Source organism: Talaromyces proteolyticus, assembly GCF_021365285.1.
Source record: "Talaromyces proteolyticus strain PMI_201 chromosome Unknown BGW36scaffold_1, whole genome shotgun sequence".
In the NCBI taxonomy this organism is placed as follows: domain Eukaryota; kingdom Fungi; phylum Ascomycota; class Eurotiomycetes; order Eurotiales; family Trichocomaceae; genus Talaromyces; species Talaromyces proteolyticus.
In genome coordinates, this window is record NW_025764277.1 from 617082 (window position 1) to 638743 (window position 21662).

At 47.2% G+C, this 21662-nt stretch overlaps 7 protein-coding genes across 7 annotated transcripts; 4 read left to right on the top strand and 3 right to left on the bottom strand.

The window, feature by feature from the left end:
• Window positions 1–182: 182 nt before the first annotated feature.
• Window positions 183–2650, bottom strand: BGW36DRAFT_421467 (uncharacterized protein; the record flags this gene model as incomplete). The annotated part of the gene is made up of 2 exons (XM_046219572.1): window positions 183–2275; window positions 2332–2650. The coding sequence occupies 2 exons, from the start codon at window positions 2648–2650 to the stop codon at window positions 183–185; spliced, it is 2412 nt and encodes an 803-aa protein (XP_046077501.1).
• Window positions 2651–8575: 5925 nt separating this feature from the next.
• On the top strand, window positions 8576–9834 carry BGW36DRAFT_421468 (S-adenosyl-L-methionine-dependent methyltransferase; the record flags this gene model as incomplete). Its single annotated transcript, XM_046219573.1, has 5 exons — window positions 8576–8593; window positions 8720–8736; window positions 8803–8882; window positions 8931–9092; window positions 9146–9834. 5 exons carry the CDS (start codon window positions 8576–8578, stop codon window positions 9832–9834), a joined length of 966 nt encoding a protein of 321 aa, XP_046077502.1.
• A 965-nt stretch (window positions 9835–10799) lies between these two features.
• On the bottom strand, window positions 10800–13396 carry BGW36DRAFT_366350 (metallopeptidase Mip1). Its single transcript, XM_046214743.1, has one exon. It carries the CDS (start codon window positions 13283–13285, stop codon window positions 10904–10906), a length of 2382 nt encoding a protein of 793 aa, XP_046077503.1. The 5' UTR covers window positions 13286–13396; the 3' UTR covers window positions 10800–10903.
• On the top strand, window positions 13366–14623 carry BGW36DRAFT_3173 (putative mitochondrial protein). The gene is made up of 3 exons (XM_046212580.1): window positions 13366–13588; window positions 13648–13740; window positions 13803–14623. The coding sequence occupies exons 1-3, from the start codon at window positions 13562–13564 to the stop codon at window positions 14427–14429; spliced, it is 747 nt and encodes a 248-aa protein (XP_046077504.1). The 5' UTR covers window positions 13366–13561; the 3' UTR covers window positions 14430–14623.
• A 171-nt stretch (window positions 14624–14794) lies between these two features.
• Window positions 14795–15949, bottom strand: BGW36DRAFT_285886 (putative Golgi reassembly stacking protein; the record flags this gene model as incomplete). The annotated part of the gene is made up of 3 exons (XM_046210362.1): window positions 14795–15574; window positions 15639–15722; window positions 15776–15949. The coding sequence occupies 3 exons, from the start codon at window positions 15947–15949 to the stop codon at window positions 14795–14797; spliced, it is 1038 nt and encodes a 345-aa protein (XP_046077505.1).
• A 183-nt stretch (window positions 15950–16132) lies between these two features.
• BGW36DRAFT_366353 (putative RNA methylase family protein) lies at window positions 16133–17242 on the top strand. Its single transcript, XM_046214744.1, has 4 exons — window positions 16133–16268; window positions 16325–16423; window positions 16477–16769; window positions 16832–17242. The coding sequence occupies exons 1-4, from the start codon at window positions 16186–16188 to the stop codon at window positions 17089–17091; spliced, it is 735 nt and encodes a 244-aa protein (XP_046077506.1). The 5' UTR covers window positions 16133–16185; the 3' UTR covers window positions 17092–17242.
• Window positions 17243–17416: 174 nt separating this feature from the next.
• BGW36DRAFT_3210 (putative transcription factor TFIID complex 145 kDa subunit) lies at window positions 17417–21441 on the top strand. Its single transcript, XM_046212641.1, has 4 exons — window positions 17417–20581; window positions 20636–20692; window positions 20742–20930; window positions 21015–21441. Exons 1-4 carry the CDS (start codon window positions 17598–17600, stop codon window positions 21100–21102), a joined length of 3318 nt encoding a protein of 1105 aa, XP_046077507.1. The 5' UTR covers window positions 17417–17597; the 3' UTR covers window positions 21103–21441.
• Window positions 21442–21662: the final 221 nt, after the last annotated feature.

Genomic DNA, 21662 nt, shown 5'->3' on the forward strand with positions numbered 1-21662 from the left:
TTGATATTTGTAAGCCAAATGCGTCTATCAAGGTGTAAACATCCAGATATTTACATCTTATATTCTTACATATAAATATATACGCCCACTGCTTAATGCCTTTTTCAAAAAGCAATAGGCCCGTTCCAACCAGATCTTTATAATTTCATCAAAGATAATCCCAACACGTAGTACCAGCGGCATTACACTCTCACAATATACGACCCATTCAGCAATCCTCTTACTACCCCAGGTTCCTCAAACGCTTTTACCAGGCGCATGATATAGGTCTCCTGGGTTCGGGACACATGCAGCCCATTTTCACGAAAACGCGTGATGCCGCAGTGGTACATGGCACGCACCAAAGACGGTTTCACGGGTGCATTATGAAGCGCTAAGTATCGATATAGGTATGAGAGAAGATTGAAAGCTGCGCGGGGGCTGACTTTGTTGGATGTCGCAATAGAGGAGGCCAAAAGGTGCACGAATGCTACGCAGGCTTGCGGGTCGAGGTAAATCTGTTTTCCTTTGGACTCCATCCTCATAATGGATTTTAATCGCTTTGTTTCGGGGACCACACGTGCACTTCGAATGCTCGCCATGGCCAGTGCGATTTTCAGGGGCGTGTGGAATGACATCAGGAAAATAACGTCTCGGATTCTTCTGTTGTCTTTTTCGATAGCTTGGAGCATGTCATGTATGAAATCTGGGTCGGTGACATCAAGGTCCTCGATGTGTCTAAGATGAGAAGATAATAGATATGATTTAGTGGCGTTGAAGGTATCCCTGCGTAGAGCAGCCTCCTTGAGTGAGATTTCGCCCTCTTCGAGCCTTCGGAACGCTTGAAGTGTGGAGGCGTTTGCAATATGTTTTCGCGTGAAGAGTGCGAGGATTTTCGTCGAAACGTAAGTACAGGGGAGATTAAGCTGCTGGAACCCATGTATTAATTTTGGGAGCAATTCAGTTCTGTTGCCGTGGTTTTTCCACATGGTACTTGTCGTCAATTCATCAAAAAGTTTCAACAAATGCATAATAGTTGCATCTGTATGTTTCGGTTGTCGCTGAGGCCTTGCTACTCGATGAACTGTTGTGCTCAGCGCACTCCAGATCCAAATCCGAAGAGCAACTCTCGTTCCCGGAGAAACTGCAAAGTAGGTAGACTCATCAAGTTGGGATAAAACTGGTAACGAAATTTCGAGTCTCTTGTTAACGTACAATAAACAGTGTCGCCAAACTGTCAAGGCGTGGCTGCGAATGGCGTTGTCGGGCGTGGAAAATACTAACTGTTCGGTGACATAAACAACGTACTTTGTAGCTAGGTCTCCATCAAGTTGTCGTAGTAGGCTCCCAATAGGCTCAATAACGTTCCGTTTCTGGTTCTCTAAATCCCAAGGAGAGTTTAGAAGTCCTAGAAGTCGGGATGACACCGCAGCACATAGCATTTTCTCCGTTGTATGGTATGCAAGGATCGTTTCCACTGCAAAATAAAGAGAGCTATCATCGTCAAGCACCAATAAGCTATCAAGCCAAGATTCAAGCAGTTCCATACCAATTGGCTCCTTTCTCAAAGTCAATAATCGCAACGCTCGAGCCGAGGCCGAATTCGCAAATGATCGCATCGACGAATGGTATTCGATCATTATATCTTTTGCAAGACGCAAATATTGCTCATCGCCGAGTTGCAGTAGGTTTCTTACCCACGGCTCGAGAACATCATCGTATATTTCATAAACCTTGAATAGATTGCATGCTCGCAAAGACTCCCAGATACGGGAATATAATTGACCTAACTCCTCTATTTGCTGAAAAGCGGACAGGTTTGTGCGAGTCTGCACAATCTGTGGCATATATCGTATGATCTGATTGACCTCTGCGATGGGAACCAGACCGAGCCCTATAGCTCTCGCTGTAAGATCAACGAGCATTTCCTTATAGGTTGGACGCAGATCAGAAACCCTGAGATGAGCCAACAAAGCGGAATAATTTCCTGTCCCAGACACATTCAGGGTTTGGTCATTCATGAACTCTATCAGGTCATAGATAGCAGCAACACTGTCCCTGTAGAAGGCCAGTTGACAAAAGTGGTTGAAGATCAATGGGCTGTAATCCGGATCCGTTCGAAGATCAATCTGAAACCACTCTAGAGCCTCTTTAACATCCTGGACAGTACTACACCGCTCTAGAGATAATTGGAAGGTAGGTGCTTCAGCACCCTGTGGGGTGTTCGGTTTCCCCGAGTGGTCTAAAAACGATGGTATTTGAGGTTCGGGAGGACGGTCGGAATAGGAGAATAATTCTATGTCTCATGAGTCAGCTGCACGCGAGTAAAGATAAAATTAAAGACAGACTCACCCAGGGGTTCCGGCCATCTGGGGAACCACGCGGAATCATCCCATTGACGAACATGTCCGCTGCCATTGACCCCAAACAAATTTGCAACATTCAACGGGGAGTCAATTGAAGTACCAGAAGCAGCCAATGCAGTATTTCTTCGCTTTGCGAGTCGCTTTCTAGCTTCCAATGGACCAGGAACTCGGGTTTCGTAACGACGCTGACCGTTCACAAAACGCCGAAATGTTGACGACAAAAGCTCATCGCTAATCCAGACATAATCGTGGCGGGATGACACTTTTCGAAGTGAATGCCTATAGGCATAGCCAGTGGCAGACATCTGGCGCTAGGCGCATCAAATGAGGTCGAGGAGCAATAGTAAATTGGTCGCTCAACTGTCATTCATCTGTCGTGTGGTGAACTCGGATTGAGAAGCTTTAGTCTTGGCGTGATGACTAATTATCAGTTTAACCATATGGGTACTAGTTCCATTTGATCGCTATCCAGCTGCTGAATTTACCTCAATATTAGGCTAAACAAATTGCTCGTCGCCTTTTAGTCTAGTATAGATTCGAACAACTAAAGGTCTGAATATTCCCACACGTCAAATTTGCACCGATTCACTCAAAAATGACATCCAAATACCAACCTCCTGGTAATCCTTACGGCCCTGCCAATGGGATGAGTAGAAGACTGCTCTCCTAGCACCTCTGCGGGACCGAGCCATAGAAGGCTTTGTTAGTGGTACTGAAGAAAGCTTATTGAGGCCAAAAAAGATACATATCCCTAAAGACTTTTACCTCGTCGTACCTCCAGTGCAGAGTACGGGGAGTAGTGGAAGCAACAACAGCACCCAAACTGTTGTCCCTGAGGGAAGATGAAGAGAGTGATATACAGCATCTCACCCATGAACAGCGTACAGCATACACCGCAGCGCTTAAAATCACTGCTATCTGCTTGACACGTTCCAGAAGTAAGCCGAAATTATTGTTTCGCTGCGCCAGTGGATGAGAAGTTCTGTTTCGCCATCATACGCAGCATACACCATAGACTCGGGCAAGAATATACAAGCCGCATATTTGAACCTGGAAACTCAAGTCGGCCCAATTAGATAAGAACGCTTGGAATAATGAGGGGCTTGAAATCTTCAAAACTGACATCCCCCTTATTAGATTGGGTGCAAGTTTGTCGATTACAAGAAACAGAATTCACAATATTTTTCAATATGTTCTCAACTTTTCAACCGAGTATTTCTGGGTAAAACCACCACACTAAATCCGACAGCTGCCAGCCCCCTACAACAATATCTCTTTCACGCAAACAAGTAACAGTCAAATATAGCTAGTTGGTCTACGGTCATGTGGTATCACATAACGACTTTATCTTTTACGCAATACCCTAATTCAACACGTTAATGCCTGCATATTGTTTCAACTGTCGAGATGTCCAGGCCTTTGGCCAACGAAAGGCTCGACACGAAATGCGATTTTACTCTGTACACAACGAATAGAAAAGAGTTAAAGCTAGCTGACAAATTGACATGACAGAATGTTCTCAGCTGCTACATAGCCTTTTCAACACGCTTACTCGTGTGCATGATACCTTCTGGCTGCGGTAAACTTTGAGAAGAACCCAACACAATCGTTGACGCAACTTTCAGATCAGATGCTTCAAGATAAGTTACTAGTCATGTGCACTAGCCAACGCAGACAGGATTTGGTGAGAGACCAATTCGTTAGCCAGACAAATGTCAACAGCAAATCAGCCATCATCTGAAATCAACTAGGCTGAGCTACTCCTGAGGGTCATGATCCTGAGCTCCACAGCAGTGCAGCCGACCTCACCCGGGCACAAAGCAACAGGACGAATCATGCCCTCTGCAGCAGTAACTCAAACAGTAGCTTGCATAGATCCTTGGGTTGTGTTCTTTGTTATGCCGCCCGGGTATGCTAGTGAGATTCCGATTCTGTAGGATGCATACACAAACTATGAGCGGTCGCTCGAGAACCCCAAAAGAGTCGCATTTTATGATGTTTGAACCTTTGAACTTTGGTACGAGCCAGAGGATGGTGTCTCTGACAAAGTTTTCGCATGGGATCATGAATCGTCACTGCAAAGCACAGGCCATTCGGCGCCTAGCACGAACTCAGGGGCATTGAGAAGGGGCCTGGTCGCTCCGCACTGAAATGGGATACCGCTGGGAGCAAGCTATCCCCCGGAAACAACGAAGGTTGCAGCCAAGTAAGTTATGGTAACCAGTACGGTCTTTCAGGTCGTCTTGGTAGACCAGTATTGGACAGCCCATGCGTAGAGAAGCGTGTTTTACGAGAGAAGGCGGATTACTTGCGGATAGATAGTTTTTATTTCTTTTTTCTCTGTTTAGTAATCTCTACATCTCTCAAAAGGCTCATGCACGCAAACCAAAGAGATGCAGCAAGAAAGTATGGGATATTAATTATTGGTAAAAGGAGTGTGCTTACATTGCAGTATGGACTGCATCGATACTAGCCCGGCTGTCCCGAATGTCTGGTTACACTATATCCCGCTGTTCCGCAGGCGAAAGGCTATTCGTTCCCACAGTAAAGGAAAATTCTCCGCCGCACAACTGATTCGGTGCCGACCCGTTCCCGAGAGCGCGAGCGCCAAACACGTAGTTAATGATTCAAAACACATCCGGCAAAAGAAAGGAAATAGTAAAACAAGGAAAAAGAAAAGAAAAGAAAGAGACACGAAGCCCGCCGGCTCCACTGTCGTACCCATTAGTCTGGTTGGTGTTACTTTGACTGCGACTGCTACCTAGGACGAGCTGCACGTCGACCGAAAGAGACACACTTTTGATGCCAGAATTGCCTTTGAATCCATACTTTCACTCTTTGCAGTGGAGCAGTCTGTCCCTTTTGCAGACTGCATTACATGAGTAGTACGAGGACGACCCCCAAGTCGGGTCTTCTTAGAGCGCTGCACTGCTTCTTTGCTGCTGACATTATTGGGCCCGGAGCGACCAGGCCTCCCCCACTTCTCGCGCTTATGCATGCCAACAGATAGTCAAAACGGCGTTCTTTGATGTCCCTATTTTTGAGAATTCCCAGTCCTTCACCCAGTGGATTCTGAAATCATGGACTCACTGGTTTTGGAATAACGCATCCATCGCGGCCGTCAATAGCCCGATCCTTCAACAACACCATCCCGGTTCCATCCATCCAAAACTGCACACGACTCAGTAGGATACTGAGGTATATCGATCGAAGAAGCAGAGGAAAAGGAAGAGTTTAAAAATATGAATAAAAGATACAAATAATAAGATAATAAATCACGCCACCTATATCAAGTTAATTATTACAAAAGATTTTATTCAATATGTATCACGCTTCTTGGGGCAGATTGGGAATAATCCACGTTGGCAAACCAGTCTGCTGGGTCTGCCGAGTTGACAGCCAATCATGCACGACTGGAGGACCCACTAGAATGTTTGGAATCTCGAGAAGATTACGTCAATTGTTGTACAGAGTAGGATCTATATTGGCTCAAGACCGAGTATTTGGGTTTTTGGGATGAGCTTTAATATTTGCCAATATTGAACAATAATCATGTATAACTGACAAGGAAGACAGACCAAATAGGAAACAAAGAAAGCTAGATAGGTATATTTATTGTTTTGCGATAATAGATCAAGCATCTTCAGCCAATGGGTGAGGGACTTCCTGATCGATATCAATCAGGCAATTGGGCAACCAATCAATATTCATATGAATTAATACGATTTCGAGCAGGATCACCAACCGGGAATAACTCCAGGCATCTATAAGCCGATAATGTTCATTTCTGGACAGACATCCGTCACCGAATGGGGTTCTATTGTACTCGTCCTTGGGCTGGGCCCATGTGACTAGCACGAGGTCCAAGCAAGGAGAGACTCTTTTCATCGATCGATCACTTCCCAGACCGGACACATAACCGCATAACTCCGGTGCACGAGGGGAATTAATAGCACGCGACTGAAGTACCACCTGATGTATGGAGTGCTAGTAGGAGTGGGTTAATGTAGTCATCAGCCAGCACTGACGATCGATGGTAATAACGATTCAGTGTGGATCATTAATTCGAGGCCCTTCCGGCCACAAAGGCAGGAAATGATTACCCGGGTAAACTCCGGAAAAAATTATTGTTAGTTACTCGACGCCGTTTCAGGTCTATTCGCGAACTCACTAGATTGTAATGGCAACTAGATATGCAGCGGAAAATCAATTAAGGATGCACTTGTGACTAGCCCTTCTTCATAGAATCCCTCTAAATACGAGTCACGAATTACTATTCTTCAATGTTCGAACAATTATGACCTAGATAGACTCCACAGGCTCGACCACGGCTACGTGCTTGGCGGCTCAGCGGGCCGCTCAAGCCTTCTTGTTGCAGCAGCCAATAGCAATATTATTAAAAGACTTGGCCGTCCAATATCGCTCTCCCTAGAAAACTGCCCGACCTTCTAACCGGGCAATTTTTCCGTCGGCTATATAAGCAGTCCATTGTTGGTCAGTAGAGCTAAAGGCGCAAAGCATACATGTACATACTGGCCGTAGCCCGTGACTGATGAGGACGTGCTGTGGGCTCAGTCAATCACTACAGCCCAGATCGCAACGAGGGACGAGAGAGAAAAAAAAACAAGCCGTGGCCTCTTTGCTGGGTTGACGTCTGCAAGGGGGTTGGTTTTGTGTGCACGCTGCACTGGACTAGCGGTCTATTCAGACTGATAGTACCGGATTTCTTACCTCACTCGGGCCAGATAGAGGAAGCATACATCTATTGATGCTGTGAAATATAATATAATATATTATTTTATGCCAATAAATACAGCATACGATAGCACAACGAACAGCAACAACGAACAAGGACTAGTAGAATGCCAGCGTGATGGAATCCCAGCACGCTGGAACGCCCGTGCTCTAGTTGCCGGTGTCAGGGCAGGGGCTTAACGGTGTCTCGGGATGATACTGGTGCCACCGTGCCATTGCAGCGGCGGGCCATCCTTGTTAGCGCTGGGCCTTTGCAACAATAAAGTTTCCGAGGTGCAACTCCCAAAAATGGGTCAGAATGCCACTGGTTCATTAGTATCCTAGCTGTGTTTTATTAACATGAAAGCCATTGACTTTGACAAACTACTGCATCTTCCAAAACTCATATCTCAGTCCTGGAGTCCAAGCGGGGGCGACAGGATACCCTGAACAGTGGAATAAGACCGCAAAATCACAACGAACTGGAGTTGTTCAAGGATAGATCATGATAATCATACAGTCACCGGGGAAATATAATATGTAACATATACTACATAATACGTGCTAATTAATATAACAATATCATAAGATAATCGATTTTATTATTGTCGGATATACACCACTGGAGTTGTATAGTCCTGTCCCAGCCAATAACAGGCAATCTTGCCCCGTCCTCCGCAACACAAGAATCACTGCGCGCCGTTCCAAGGTTATTATCGTAGTATGCAGTCATGGAGTCATTGTTATTAATAATCAAAACCAGCGGAGAAGGGAGGAGCGACTGGGCAACGAGAGGCAGCAGCACTGCAGAGGTGACAGCTCAGAAAAAGCGGAACAGTCCCGTTCCTGTTCTCTCTCCTCTGTTCGCCTTTGGCTGTGCGCAATCGCATCCGTTCTTACCATTCCCAGCATCATTATCTGTTCTGCTCTTTTCTTTTGTTTCGTTTCTTTTTTTCATCCCTTCCTTTTCTTTATCCCCGGCCGTGTCCCTGGGTGTTCCTAACGAGTCCTCCTGCCGAGTGACTTTCTTTCCTTTCTTTTGCGAGGGTGGGTTAGTGCCAGTAGGTTAGTGCCAGTAATTAATTTAATGTTCATGCATGACCGACCCATTTCCAGTCGTTCGGGTGAGCTTCTTACTGACGTTAGCCTTAAAGCTAGTCTGCCACCAGCTGCTTGACTAATTCGCTGGTCTAAACTCTAGGCTTCATCGACCTGCCGTTTTCCTCGCTTGCTGGGGGGAACCAGATCCACGGAATCGAACCTCGTATGCGACTGGGTCCTGCCAACTCCACTCGCCTTCGTTTCATCAGTTCTTCGTCGCGGTCGTCTTTATTAAAAAGCTTCTTCCCCAGTTTCGGCATGCCCCGTCCCCAGCCTTGGTCCGTAGCGAGGCTTGCCGTCCTTTGTCATGTTTTCCATGCCCGATAGCAATACATCCTGCGTCTGTTTGCTCACCAGCCGATGTTGATTTCTCTCCCTATCCCGCACCGCTGGAAATGGCAATGACCCCAGATGTGAGTATTTCCTATTTTATTTCTGTTCTCACCTTGTGAATTTTTATTATTTTATTTTATTTTGCCTTGTCTTTATTTTTAATTTTTTATATTCATTTCAAAAACTGATTATGCTGACACACACAGGATTCCTCCGGAGACCGGTTAGTATTTGTCTTGTGGCTTGCGTAGTCTCGATATGTAGCTAATATCATTATTCCTGACGGCAGTGACACCCAATCACTTACAGATAGTGTCACGGATTATCCAAAAGAATATGGTCGGACATATCATCGCTACCACGAGGGCCGTAAGTCTGGCACTCTCTCTTCTCATGAGATTCGCTGATCTCTCCGAGTCTACCCCTATCCAAACGATGAGCAGGAGCTCGATCGTCTAGACATGCTACATCATATCTGGAAGGAGGTTAATCAAAGTCGACTATATATCTCGCCGCTTCGAGAGCCTAAGCATATTCTAGATATCGGCACAGGCTCGGGCATATGGCCGATTGAAATGGGTAAGACCTAGCCCCTATATACTCCATGCTCACGTCACTAACGATTCACACAGCGACTATATTTCCAGACGCCACCATCACAGGGACGGATCTGTCACCAGTCCAACCAACTGAAGTCCCTCCAAACGTGCATTTTCTAGTGGAAGATGCGACCGAGAATGAGTGGCTGTGGGAAGCCAATCACTTCGACTACATCCGCTTAGGCAACATGAGCGGCGCCTTGCCCTCAGTGGCAGATATCATGAGAAAAGTCATGAAAGTCCTCAAGCCTGGTGGCTGGTTTGAATGGCACGAGATTGACCCGACGCCACGCTGCGAGGATGGTACCATGCCGCCACCCGAGGAAGAAGGTTTCAGCCAGTACGCGCTGCACGACTGGGTCGAGCTGAGTGAAAGGGCCGCAACAGAGATCGTCCCCACACGAGAATTTATCATTGCTCCTACATTAGCCCATAAAATGAGATCGGCGGGATTCGTGAATGTCGATGACCAGAGTATCAAAGTCCCCATGAATCGATGGCCCAGGGACCCGCAGCTCAAGACATGGGGGGAATGGTACGAGAGGAACTGGCTTGATGGGCTCTCTGCATTCTCATACAAACCCCTACAATCGTTAGGCTGGTCAAAACCAGAGATCGAAGTCTTTCTAGTCTCGGTTCGACAGTGTATCAGCAATCGACATTTCCACACATATCACAACTTTCACATCGTCACGGGAAGGAAGCCATTCCCGGGGGAATAATCTTCATTCCTTTCTTTTTCAAACAATCTACCGTCCACGAATCTTAAAATGCGCATTAGGGCCTTTCACAATCTCGATGCCACAGTTAGGATGAAACTACCATCCGATCTAGCTCAGGTGCGACCACGTACCGGAAAAGCAGGAACAGGGAACAAGAAACAGGAATCAAGGAAAATTAAATCTCATCAAGAGGTCCACAGCACTCAAAATTCTCTCAAACTCTCAAACATTACATTGGTCTGGTGTTTGGTCATGTGGTTTAGATCATCTACATAGCATATACCGGGGGTGTCATGCATTCAGGATACCGGGGTTTTGTCTCTTACATATTCCCTTGGATTTTTCCCTTTCTTTTACATACGACTTGGCCTCGGTTTGATAATATGTAATATTACAGGGAGTATGACTATTCACACCTGTTAGAAGCTTGCGCTCGCTTCAAGCTGTGTTGGATTTGTGCTAATCCAAGCCGCTATCGACAACTAAGTGGACCAAGCACGCAACAGCATTGAGAAATCCATCGGCCCTTGAATCTGTACTCTCGATTAGCCAGTGAAAAATATTATTAAAGCCAAACTCAAAGGATTACTCATCAAACAGATCCCTTCGCGCTTACATTTAATAATATATTATTTGCGTTCACGTCAAAGTCAAAGCACGTACGTAGCCCGGAAGAGCAATCGTGTCATGGTCCCAAAGATTGGGTCACGCCTAGCGGGCCGCCACGCCCCACGTGGCGATCACCCAGTGTCTGCTCAGGCCGCCCTCCATGTCAGCTTAATCTATTCCGACGTATTACAGAATAGCATCGAATATGTCAAATGTCAATGCTATATATTCGGCTTACATATAGCTGTTCATTAGTTACTAAGTTTGTTTCGCGTTAGTGGCTGAGGAAGATTCTATGGAATGTGTGTGCGTGTGTGTGTGTGTGCGTGTGTGTGTGTGTGTGTGTGTGTGTGTGTGTGTAGCATTGTCTAGTGTGTACGCTTATAAAGTACCCACCGAGATCTATCGACTCGAACTATTATAATATACATATATCTATAGATATAGACAAAAGTTTATTCTATGTTGAGACGCCCTCGCGACCCAATCCCCACCGGCCAACTTCACGCATCGCCTCTTCGCCGCCTTCAGCTAACCGTCCATCTGCGTTCGAAGGGTTATTATCCCCCAGCACACCCGCGACACAGCTCCAGCCATTACGTCCGCCGCCCCAGCGCAGGACTTCGTTCTTGTATCGCTCGCCGGCGGCGCGGTCGATGGAGAGCTTGCCGGTTTGGAACACGTCATGCCAGATCTTGTTCGCAATGGCGCGGTCGAAGATGTAACTGTAATAGGTAGCTCCGTACCCGTACAAATGCCCGAAGAATCCTTGCCAGGAGGTGCGGTTGCTGCTGTCCTGGGGATCGGGAAGCGCGCAGTGCGCGGAAAAGACCTGGTGGTAGATATCGGTGCTGTTGATGGGGGTGCCGTCGGTGGGCAGAGAGTGGTAGGCTTGGTCGACGAGTGCCATCAGGATCTGCGCTTCGTTTTCGACCGCGCCGTAAATGTCTCCGTGTGCCAACCGGTCGGCTTCCATGCTGCGCATCATGCTCTCTGATAATGGTTGATCGGTCTCCCAGTGTCGTGCGTATAACGAGAGGACTTCACGCGCGGTGGCAAAGCTTTCCATGAGCACTGATGGTAGCTCGGCAAAATCGGTTGCGCACCGCGTACCGGAAATAGACTGGAGGGGTGTCTGGCCTAAGATCGAGTGAACGGCGTGGCCCATTTCGTGGAACAGAGTTCTGACGCTATGTTCGGTGAGCAAGGTCGGGGGTCCATTGCCGGAGACAGGCGGTTCTGGGAAATCACAGACAAGGGCAATCGTGGGTAATTGGCGAAGTGTTTGGGATCCAGCATTCATGGCTGTTGCCATTCCATCATTGGGATGTGACGGGGGTTCCATGGCCGCCGACTCAGCGATCTCATCTGTGGATATCTCACGAGCACAACGGAGGGTGAAATGAGCTGGGTTTGGGCTTTTGTTGGGCCGCGTAAAAAGATCGCAATAGATAACTGCGATGTGGTGGCCTGATTCATTCACAACATCCAACCGTCGAACATCAGAATTCCAAGTCTCCCCCGGAAGAGTTTCCTGAGGCACTAATCGCACACCATATAGACGATCAAACAGACGCGACAGACCTTGCATCACAGTTCCTAGCGAGAAGAATTCTGGAACTCTACTTAGTTCGCGAGACCGCCGGGAAATGGCGTACTGTGTGAGACGATTTTGCACATAATATGCATGATCCCATGGTTGTAATGGTGATCCTTTTTTCATACTTTGCAGTTTGAACAGTTCCTCTTGGACCTGAGGTCGATTGCTGTCAATCAGAGTAGTTAAAAAGTTGGAAACAGCCTCAGGTGTCTTTGCCATTTTGTCACTCAATGCCATGTGAGCATATGAAGAATATCCCGACAGCTTTGCTAGTTCCGCACGCTTCGAGAGGAGTTCTTCTAGCCGATGAATTTGACGCTTGCTCGATGTTCGTGTGGTAATATAGAGTTCCTTCCTGGTAGATTCATCGTGAACAGACCGTAGGGCAATTTTTGGTTCTATCCCAGAAGTCGGTATAGGGACAGTATTATTCCACCTCTGCAGTTGACGGACAACGACCGGGTCCAGCCCCTGAACGCTGCTCTTGTTCAGCACGACGTGCGACTTTGCTGGTTCTGCTCCATTGACAAAGTCAGAACCTAACTGGCTGATATCATTAGACAAATTGACGAATCGGTGCCTTTCTTTCGGGGGCATGTGGATTGCGGAATTTGAGAAATCCTTGATCAAAATCTGGGCAACCATCTTCTCGGCGTCACTCCAATAGGAGGTTACCTCTGGATTGGCTGCCGCCTTTTTCAATTGGTCATACAAGCCTGTCGTAGTATTCAAAATATTCATGTACTCAAACATAAGCGCATACGCCTGCGTCGCTGCCTCTTGGATTTGTTGGTCCGGATGATTGCTCCTCACAAAGTCCGATAAATCTATGACTCGGCATAAGAGATCGCTCAGCCGGTCCATATCCCTCGCCATCGACCGGTAATCATTCAGTGTCGAGGCTGCTAGAACCTTGGAAACGATCCGTTGACATTTTTGAAGCGATGTCTCTGCAAACTGTCGGAAACCCTCGGGACTGGTGAGGTACTGATTCTGAACAAGACCGCTGCGTTTCGAAGTATTCAATCGTTTATGTGAAAACTCCCGCCAGAACGGACGAGAATCAAAAACGCGTCGTAAAGTATCATCATCGCGGATTTTTGAGAATTTGTTGGCTGCTGCATAATCGATTGCGGCCCTGGGATCTGTCGATGCGGCGGCTGTTGCAAAGGGGCGTCTGGATTTCACAAGGCGCAGGCAGTCTTTGCAGGTCCAGGGTCGATATCGCACGGTGTTCAGCATTTTGTTGACATGAATGCTGAAGCTCTCCCTGTCCTGCGCAGTGTCTGCTGTTTGTAGAGAACGAGAACGAGAGTTCGCTGCCGTGTTTGCTCTTCCTATCTTTTCTCGTCGCCACCAGCCGAGTTGCCGGAAAAGGCTTGGCTCGGCCGTCCCTTCCCTTCCCGACCGGCATCAACGTCAGTGCAAAAGACCTGCAAAGCTGCACAAAGTCGTCCTCCAGCACTCCATTCTACCCGTCGCCGCATCCATTGGCCCTTGACTTCTGTCCCATTCAAGATGTCATTTCGGCCAATGCTCCAGCGAGTACGTGTTTTCCCTTTTTTTCGGCAGTCCTGGCTGCATGGAATTAACACAGTTTACAGCGAGCTGTCGCTCCCATAGCAGCGACCCTCCTCGCTGGAGGTATTGTTGCGTATCCTAGGCGAACTGTCTACGCAGAAGCCCCGTCAGATCTGGTATGTATTGAACCCGCCTCGAATTGTTGGGTCCTTTGATTGACTGGATCCCCTCCAAATAGAGAAAACCTATTTACGACGACTACCCTTCCGAGCTATCCTCCGAACCGATCCAATTGCCCAACACCTCCCTTTCCCTTGCCCCTTCTTCAGAGACACAATCGACAGAGCCTCCTAGTGTGACTGATCTCCTTGAGGGTCAAGTCCGTCGAGCCCGTCTCTTCCTTTACGCTCACTCCCTAGCCGCCGAGAACGCTTTCAATGACTTCTTGTCTCGCGTGCTCCGTATCGAAAACGCTTTCACCGATACCGTAGCCTCTCTTGCTCCGTCTGCTGAATCTGGGGAGCGACTTCTTCCGGGAGGCATATATGTCGTTGTGTCAGCGATGGCGGGATCTATTGTATCGCGAAACCGCGGTATTGTTCTTCGCTCTGCCACGCCTCTTGCGTTCGGCACCGTCGCTGCTTGGACTCTACTGCCCGTCACCATGAGGAACGTTTCAGATTTTCTTTGGGAATACGAGAAGAAAGTGCCGGCGGTGGCCGACAACCATCTCAAAGCCCGCAACTTCATTGAACATACATACACAACAGGCGTTGCTCACAGCCAGATGGGTCGCGTGATGTTAGAGGATAAGATCGGAGAAATCCGAGAGTCTCTTGAGAAATGGATTAGCAAAGGACGATGATCTGTTTCAAGTTTGACCATGCTCCCAAAGCGTGATGCATTGTAAGATCAGTTATTTCTTTTCATTCAATATGTGTGAGGTAATCGGCCTTTGGTACTATATACATTTATTGGTATACTGGAAACGGACCAGACTTAGTACCCTGCTTAGAGATATCTGTTTTTAGACATCAAAAGCTTTCATTTGTCGGGTCGACTTTGGCACACATGGGCTATTCATTTCTTTTTCTTTTTTTCTCTTCGTGCTAAGCTAGATGAATGCAACGTTTTACCAGATCATATTTCGTAAAACTCATCTCTGCGCTTAAAAAAAATAAAACAGAGTCGCTTGTATATTATTACAAAATAATCAGCCAACAACTAAGTCTACCCAGCAGCTTCGGTCTCTCCTACGACTGTATTGGATGGTCCCCCAGCCTTCGGTGGTGGTGCAAGCGGCGTTCCTTTCCGAGATGGCGCATAGTCTTGTTCTTTACTCTTCTGCTCCCCTTCTGCAAAATAATCGTCAAAGCCCCGACTTGGCGAGACTGCAGCATGTCGATTCCTGCGCGCTGACTTTCCTGATCGTGGTGGGGCGGTATTATTGAGGGGAGCGGAGGGCGAAGATAATGGAGGTGGTGAAGCAATATTTGCAGGGACAAGATAGTTTCCTGTAGGCGCCGTAGAAGGCGGGGCACCTGCGTCTTGATCTTTTTGATATTCAGAACCATCGGCTCCAGTGTCAAAAACAACTTCGCCAGGTCCTTCAACTTCCTCGCCCAAGCCCACAGGCAGCCTATGCAATGCTCCATAGCCCAGAACAGCGCCCAATGCGCCTTCTCCTCCCCATCCTCTTGTTGGCACTAGCTCAACCTCTCGAACCACATCGAACTCGCTGTTATAAACCCATAGCACAAGGCTTCGGTTTAGATGATCTTCCACCAATTCACCTAGTGCTGATTCTCCCCGCAGAGTGCCGCTGGGCGAGCCCAAGATATAATCAGAATGCTCCAGTAATCCGGCTAGATAGGCAGGACTTAGAGGTGATGGTATTGTTAGAACGTGCCAGATGTGTTGCGACGTGGACAATGGCGCAAGTTGTAATGTTAAGCTCAAGGATGGGTTTTCTTTCGAGACGGGTATGGAGATTGTATGCGTCCGTTGGCCCTAGAGAGTAATTAACTTGAAAGTTTCTTTTTATGAATAACATTCGAAGAGTTGCAATGCTTACCTTTGCACTCCATATCCCCAGAGATACACTCGAACCGGCGCAGTTGTGGACTTCCGCCGCAAAGAGGCTAGGATCAGGGTCGTCCTAGAAATAGTTAGTTGCGAGTAAAATCAAACCAAAATAAACATCGCACTCACAATCAAGCGACCATTTATACCGATGATGAAGTCGAACCAAGGCTCCAGTGGCAAGTCTGGGTCCTTATTGCGGAGTACTTGAAAGCCAAACGAGTTGTCTCCGGGACCATTGGAGCTCTGTTGGGAAGTTTCAGCATCAAGTCGTCCGATAAACCTATTGAGAGCGCCAAACATAGTGCAAAGCGCTTTATGAGTTTCTAAGAGGGTTGTAGAATTGAAGGCCTGCTTGCGAGTTGTTTGATCTACATCTACTGAGAGCTGTCCAGAACGCGGGTAGACAAACAGTGCAAACAAAGCTTCCGCTCCACTAATTCGTCCGCCTGCTTGTTGCTCTTTGGACATTTATCAAAATGTAGGAGCGAGTTTTGACATGCGACAAAAAAAGTCTCGAAGTTACGTTACCCTCTATCATGAGCGGGGAAATTGAGGAAGTTGCGCCTCCAGAGGTGCGACATTACAGCGAAAGAAGTGAAGTTCCATGGGATATTCAGAAGTATGGAAGATCACATCCCCTTGATATATAATGAAAGGACCTCTGACTGATGATAGTTACTGGTCCCAACGACACCGAATTTTCTCAAAATATGAAGAAGGAATTTGGCTGACTGACGATGCTTGGTTTGGCGTCACTCCTGAGCCAGTTGCAAAGTACGAAATAGGAATCTATAACTCTCAAATTTTATACACTAACAGCTGTGTAGCAAGATCGCAGAGCATTTGGCAGCCTCTGTGCCTAAGGAAAAGGTAGTCCTAGTAGACGCATTTGCTGGAGCCGGTGGTAACACCATCGCCTTCGCAAAGTCTGGACGATGGAAGCGTGTATATGCAATCGAAAAGAACCCCGCGGTGTTGGCCTGTGCCAAACACAATGCAAAAATCTACGGAGCAGAAGCCAACATAACTTGGTTTGAAGGAGATTGCTTCGAGTTACTGCGAACTCAGCTGAAAGATTTGGGGCCGTACAGTGTAGTCTTTGCGAGTCCACCTTGGGGAGGTAACTCTTGCCTCGTCTTTCTTAACAAAACCACGAGAACTGATTATGCTGATATATCACAGGTCCAGGATATCGGTCAGACGAAATTTTCAACCTTCAGACGATGGAACCTTACCCGCTAAACTTCTTATACAAAGAGTATTCACTCTTCTCTCGCCACATAATCTTGTTCCTTCCGAGAACTTCAGACCTGAGGCAGCTGGCCAAGTTAGCTGACACTAAAGAGAATGTTAATGTGAGGCACTACTGTATGGAAGGCGCAAGCAAAGCTCTTTGTGCCTACTATGGAAACTTTTCCATGGAAAAAATAAACCAACAATGAGGGGTAAAGATGATTTTATTAGGAATGAAACAGTTGCTAGCAAATCACACCGTTATTCACCTGGCAAGATGCTCACTGCGCTTTCAGAATATATCTTAGCCGCCTCAGGCATGTAATAGAATGCTAAACTGATTTGAGCCGTTTATTCGACCTTAGAAACAAAGCCTAGCCTCTGGACATGACAATGCCAGTGAGATTTGCAGGGTTGATAACCTGGGGCAGCTAATTGCCATTTTAGGACTAGCGCAATACCGAGCTCGCCGCCTTCCGCCTTCCGCCTGCCGCAGGGTCGTTCGCAGACTCTCAATTCTGAACTCACCCCGCAAGACAATCCATCTTTATGGGCCGTTCAGCCATCCTCTCTTCATCCATGCTGTTATGGATGGCCTAGCTAATAGCTAAAGTGTTGTGCTCGAAAGTGGGAATCGCAAAAATCCGGCTTCGATTTCCTGTAATCCCCGCCATTCGCCGCACGCCAGCTGCCGCTGAGCGTTGCCAGCTCCATCATGCCTCACGCCACGAAGAACGGCGAAAATGACGACCTTGATTTCGAGAACGTCTTAGCCCAGATTAACGCGCCGAATGGAGAACAGTTCGACTTTATGGGACGGGATCTTGAAACCGGCGAGAAAGCGGACGATGCGATCGATTTCGAAGATTTCGACGATGACGACCTTCCCGAGGAAGAGGATGGTACCGGTGCATCCGCCACTCAAGTAATGAGTGTGCAGCCTGACGGTATAGAGCAAGATGATCTCTGGTCTGGCGATCTTTTTGGAGATGACGAGGCCCCTGCTGGAACAGAAGCCCGTGATGAAGTCGATGATCTATTCGGTGACGGCGCGTCATCCCCACCAGCTGAACTTGGTGATGCTGCGAATGATCTCTTCTTAGAGAAGGGCGCAGCTGGCGACATACCGGTGGATAGTACATTAGCGCCCCTGGAATCCGCAGCTGATGAAGATGGTGATATCGATCTTTTTGGAGAGGTGGAGGAGCCTGTTTCACCCGCGGAAGAAGACATGGATCCAGCTACTTTCAACGCGTGGAGAGAACAACAAGCTTTGTTTGCAAGATCTGCCGCCGCCGCTGTCCCTGGACCAGACAATATCCCAGCCCCTCCTGAAAATGACGAAGACCTTCTGAAATCATTATGGCCTAATTTCGACCGAGACTCCTTCCCTCGATTCGTTGAACTTTTTCGCCACAAAAAAGCGCATTACTTGGGTAAACAACCCGCAAAGCCCCCGAGAACGGTTGTTCCTACGAAAATACACCTGGAATTCTGTGTAGATCAAGAACGTGTTTTCAATACAGGCGGCCAGGGGAACAAGCGTGCTTTCGACAGTGAAAATGCTGGAGTGTTAGCGATACAGCAGGTGGAAGATGTCGAAATAGAGCGCGAGGAGAACTTGGAGGCACTATTTGATGATAACGAGGTTCTTCCAGGTGGAGTAACAATGCAAGATCTTCATATATTGTGTGCGGATTGGGAAGTCAAGAGTCAGGTTTCAGAGGCGGATATTGAAAATGAACCTGCTCCGCGAACAGTGGTTGCCGACAACCTTGACGAAGACACTTGGTTTCCTGACATGGAAGAGACGCAACCCTTCAAGAGGCTGAAGACAGGAAGAGAACCCCATGAACTATTGAAACTTTCTCATATAGACATCCCTATTCTCGACGACCCAGCCCTCCTGACTTCCCAGATTGCAAAGAAAGTTGTGATTGATATGAATGACCCCCACCTGTTACTTGATAACCGGCCAGAGGCTTTGTTGCAGAAACCAAAGACTTTACCTGGTCCTGAACGAGGCGAGATGGATATTAATACCACGAAGCGTTTGAATCAACGTTACAACATTTCTAACGATGACGCCTATGATATGCTGAAGGAAAACCATCAAAACAAAATTCGAAGCACTTTGGGAAGCGCGACTCTCGAGCATAGTATGCCAGCTTTGCGTTTGCAGTGGCCATATTACAAAACCGAACTCTCAACTGCAGAGGCTAGATCTTTTCACCGCCCAGCGTTGTCATTTCGTCCTATGGTTAGCTCCTGGTTTAAAAACTCGGCTTATGTTAAACGCAAGCATCATAGAGGGAAGGACGCCAAATCTCTCTTCAACTCAACAAAGTCTTTATCCATGGCAGACAACTCGACAATGCTCTTGGTGGAATATGCTGAGGAGGTACCGATGATGCTGTCCAATTTTGGTATGGCAAATCGATTCGTAAATTATTATCGCCGAAAGAATGCGGAAGACTCAACCCGCCCGAAGGCTGAAATTGGTGAAACGCATGTGTTATTGCCCCAAGATAAGAGTCCGTTTTCTATTTTCGGACACATCGATCCAGGCGAGACCACGCCTGCTATTTCGAATTCTATGTATCGCGCCCCTGTTTTCAGTCATCAGCCGCAGTCTACAGATTTCCTAGTCATCAGGAACTCTAACCAATCTGACGGGTCTGATTTCTACATGAAAAATATTGAAAATCTTTATGTTGCAGGGCAGCAGCTTCCAACGACAGACGTGCCTGGGCCACACTCCCGGAAGGTGACAACTGTGGCGAAGAATCGTCTCAAGATGCTTACTTTCCGCCTCATGAAAAGGGAAGGTAACATGCAAGTATCAATCCACCAGGTTACAGCACATTTACCTGGATCTTCGGATATGCAAAACCGACAGAAGATGAAAGATTTCGTGCATCATGATAAAGACACAAAAATGTGGGTACCAATCGGAGGCATTCCAGATTCAGAAACGATCAGATCCTGGATTCAGCCCGAGGACGTCTGCCTGCTCGAATCCATGCAAGTCGGACTTCAGCACCTCCATGACACTGGTCATTCCAACAGTGTAGAGGATGAAGACGATGATGCAGAAGGTGAAAGTTTTGAACAACAAATGGCACCCTGGCGTGCTACGCGCAACTTCACGATGGCATCTCAAGGGAAGGCGATGTTGAAGCTGCACGGCGACGGTGATCCTACTTCCCGGGGCCTAATGTTTAGTTTCATCAAAACATCAATGAAGGGTGGTTTCCAGGCGATTGGAGAGAGTGCACAAGAGAAGATGGAGAAACGGGAGCAGAAAGATACTGGTGGCCATAGTTATAATGTGGCTCGTCAGCAAAAGGCTTACGAAAGCTCTATTCGTCATATTTGGAACGCTCAGAAAGCAAGCTTGTCCTCCCAAGCTGAGCTCTCAGAGAGCGACCATGAAGACCTCGAACGCGAGGATGAGGATGAGTTCAACCGACCTACACCACGTGAGGTTGCCACGCCTTCTATACGCCGTGATGATGAGAGTATGAGCCAGTTTAGCAGATTAAGTTCTCGAAGTCAGCGAGGCAAAGTGTTGAGGATTGTCCGTGATTTTAAAGACGAAAATGGGAATATCTACCAAAAGGAGCAGTTGGTTTGGGATCCTCGTGTCATACGCAAGTATGTGCAGATACGACACCAAGTGGAAGCTGTGAATACACAGTTCGTGCAGTCCGAACCTCTTATATTGTTGACGATTATACTAATGTTTTCTAGGCTTGCCGAACTTTTGCCGACAGGTGATCCAGAAGTAGATGCTCGCAACAAGAAACTGTAAGAAAGTATGGATGACATGTTTGACAAAGGCTAATAAAACTTCTAGACTCGAAGCTGAATTGACACGACTCAACCGTAACAAAGAGAGACGCTTTGCTCGCGAAAAGCAGAAGGGAGCTGGTCGAATGTCTGTTGGAGATTTCGAAGAAGCTGGGACCCCATCGAAAGCTGGCGGAAGCACCACGAGAAAATGCGCTAGCTGCGGAATGGTCGGACATATCAAAACAAATAAGAAGTATGATTATCCTTGAATCCCATCCCCTTTATTAGTGTGGCCTAGCATTTGGTGCTCGAACCTGTCGACTGACTCACTATACAGGCTCTGTCCAAAACTTAACGGCAGTGCTCCGCCTGACGAAGGGCTCAATGACTCCGCTTTCGCAGTGGCTGCAACTCCCACCTTTTGAGTTGCATTCACTCTCAGCGTTAATTCCTACACCACACTTAGACCCGACCTTCCAAAAGGGGAAAAAAAAAACAAAGCCCTCGTGACGGGTATTCCGAATCCCAAGAAGAATTCAACTGGTTTTGAAAACTCTGCATCTAAGATCTTCATTTTCTTCATGATCAACTAACTGACCTTTATTTCTCCCTCATTCTTTTTACTGAATATGAGGGCGACATTGCCGCACCCCAAGGTAACGGCAGGTGGCAGTCTATTGTGGGCGTATTTTTTAGGGAATTCGTCTGAGATATAAAGTCATGCATGCCTCTATCGGGATATTCTCCCTCTTGACTGTCTTGTCCATTATTATAATATTCCATTACTCCCCGTGCTGCAAAATTAACAGCAAGCAAGGAACTGGACTGTGAAGGAAATAGGCAGACTAGCAGAGAAATAGCAGGCTTTGATAAAACTGACTTGGTAGTCAATAGACTAGGCTAAGTTGTTCATATTTGCTGATTGATCCTTTTATTTTTTCTTTCTTCATTTTGTTTTCGCAGATACGCTGTGAACATTATACCA

What these genes read in the sequence shown, in the direction of transcription:
- BGW36DRAFT_3173 (XM_046212580.1), top strand. Translation starts at nt 13,562, where the DNA reads ATGTCATTTCGGCCAATGCTCCAGCGA. An exon ending in TTCGGCCAATGCTCCAGCGA is followed by an intron (nt 13,589 to 13,647) that starts GTACGTGTTTTC and finishes CACAGTTTACAG; the next exon opens with CGAGCTGTCGCTCCCATAGC. An exon ending in CAGAAGCCCCGTCAGATCTG is followed by an intron (nt 13,741 to 13,802) that starts GTATGTATTGAA and finishes CCCTCCAAATAG; the next exon opens with AGAAAACCTATTTACGACGA.
- BGW36DRAFT_3210 (XM_046212641.1), top strand. Translation starts at nt 17,598, where the DNA reads ATGCCTCACGCCACGAAGAACGGCGAAAATGACGACCTTGATTTCGAG. An exon ending in GTGGAAGCTGTGAATACACA is followed by an intron (nt 20,582 to 20,635) that starts GTTCGTGCAGTC and finishes AATGTTTTCTAG; the next exon opens with GCTTGCCGAACTTTTGCCGA. An exon ending in CATATCAAAACAAATAAGAA is followed by an intron (nt 20,931 to 21,014) that starts GTATGATTATCC and finishes CTCACTATACAG; the next exon opens with GCTCTGTCCAAAACTTAACG.
- BGW36DRAFT_366350 (XM_046214743.1), bottom strand. Translation starts at nt 13,285, where the DNA reads ATGCTGAACACCGTGCGATATCGACCCTGGACCTGCAAAGACTGCCTG.
- BGW36DRAFT_366353 (XM_046214744.1), top strand. Translation starts at nt 16,186, where the DNA reads ATGAGCGGGGAAATTGAGGAAGTTGCGCCTCCAGAGGTGCGACATTAC. An exon ending in GTTCCATGGGATATTCAGAA is followed by an intron (nt 16,269 to 16,324) that starts GTATGGAAGATC and finishes GACTGATGATAG; the next exon opens with TTACTGGTCCCAACGACACC. An exon ending in ACTCCTGAGCCAGTTGCAAA is followed by an intron (nt 16,424 to 16,476) that starts GTACGAAATAGG and finishes ACAGCTGTGTAG; the next exon opens with CAAGATCGCAGAGCATTTGG.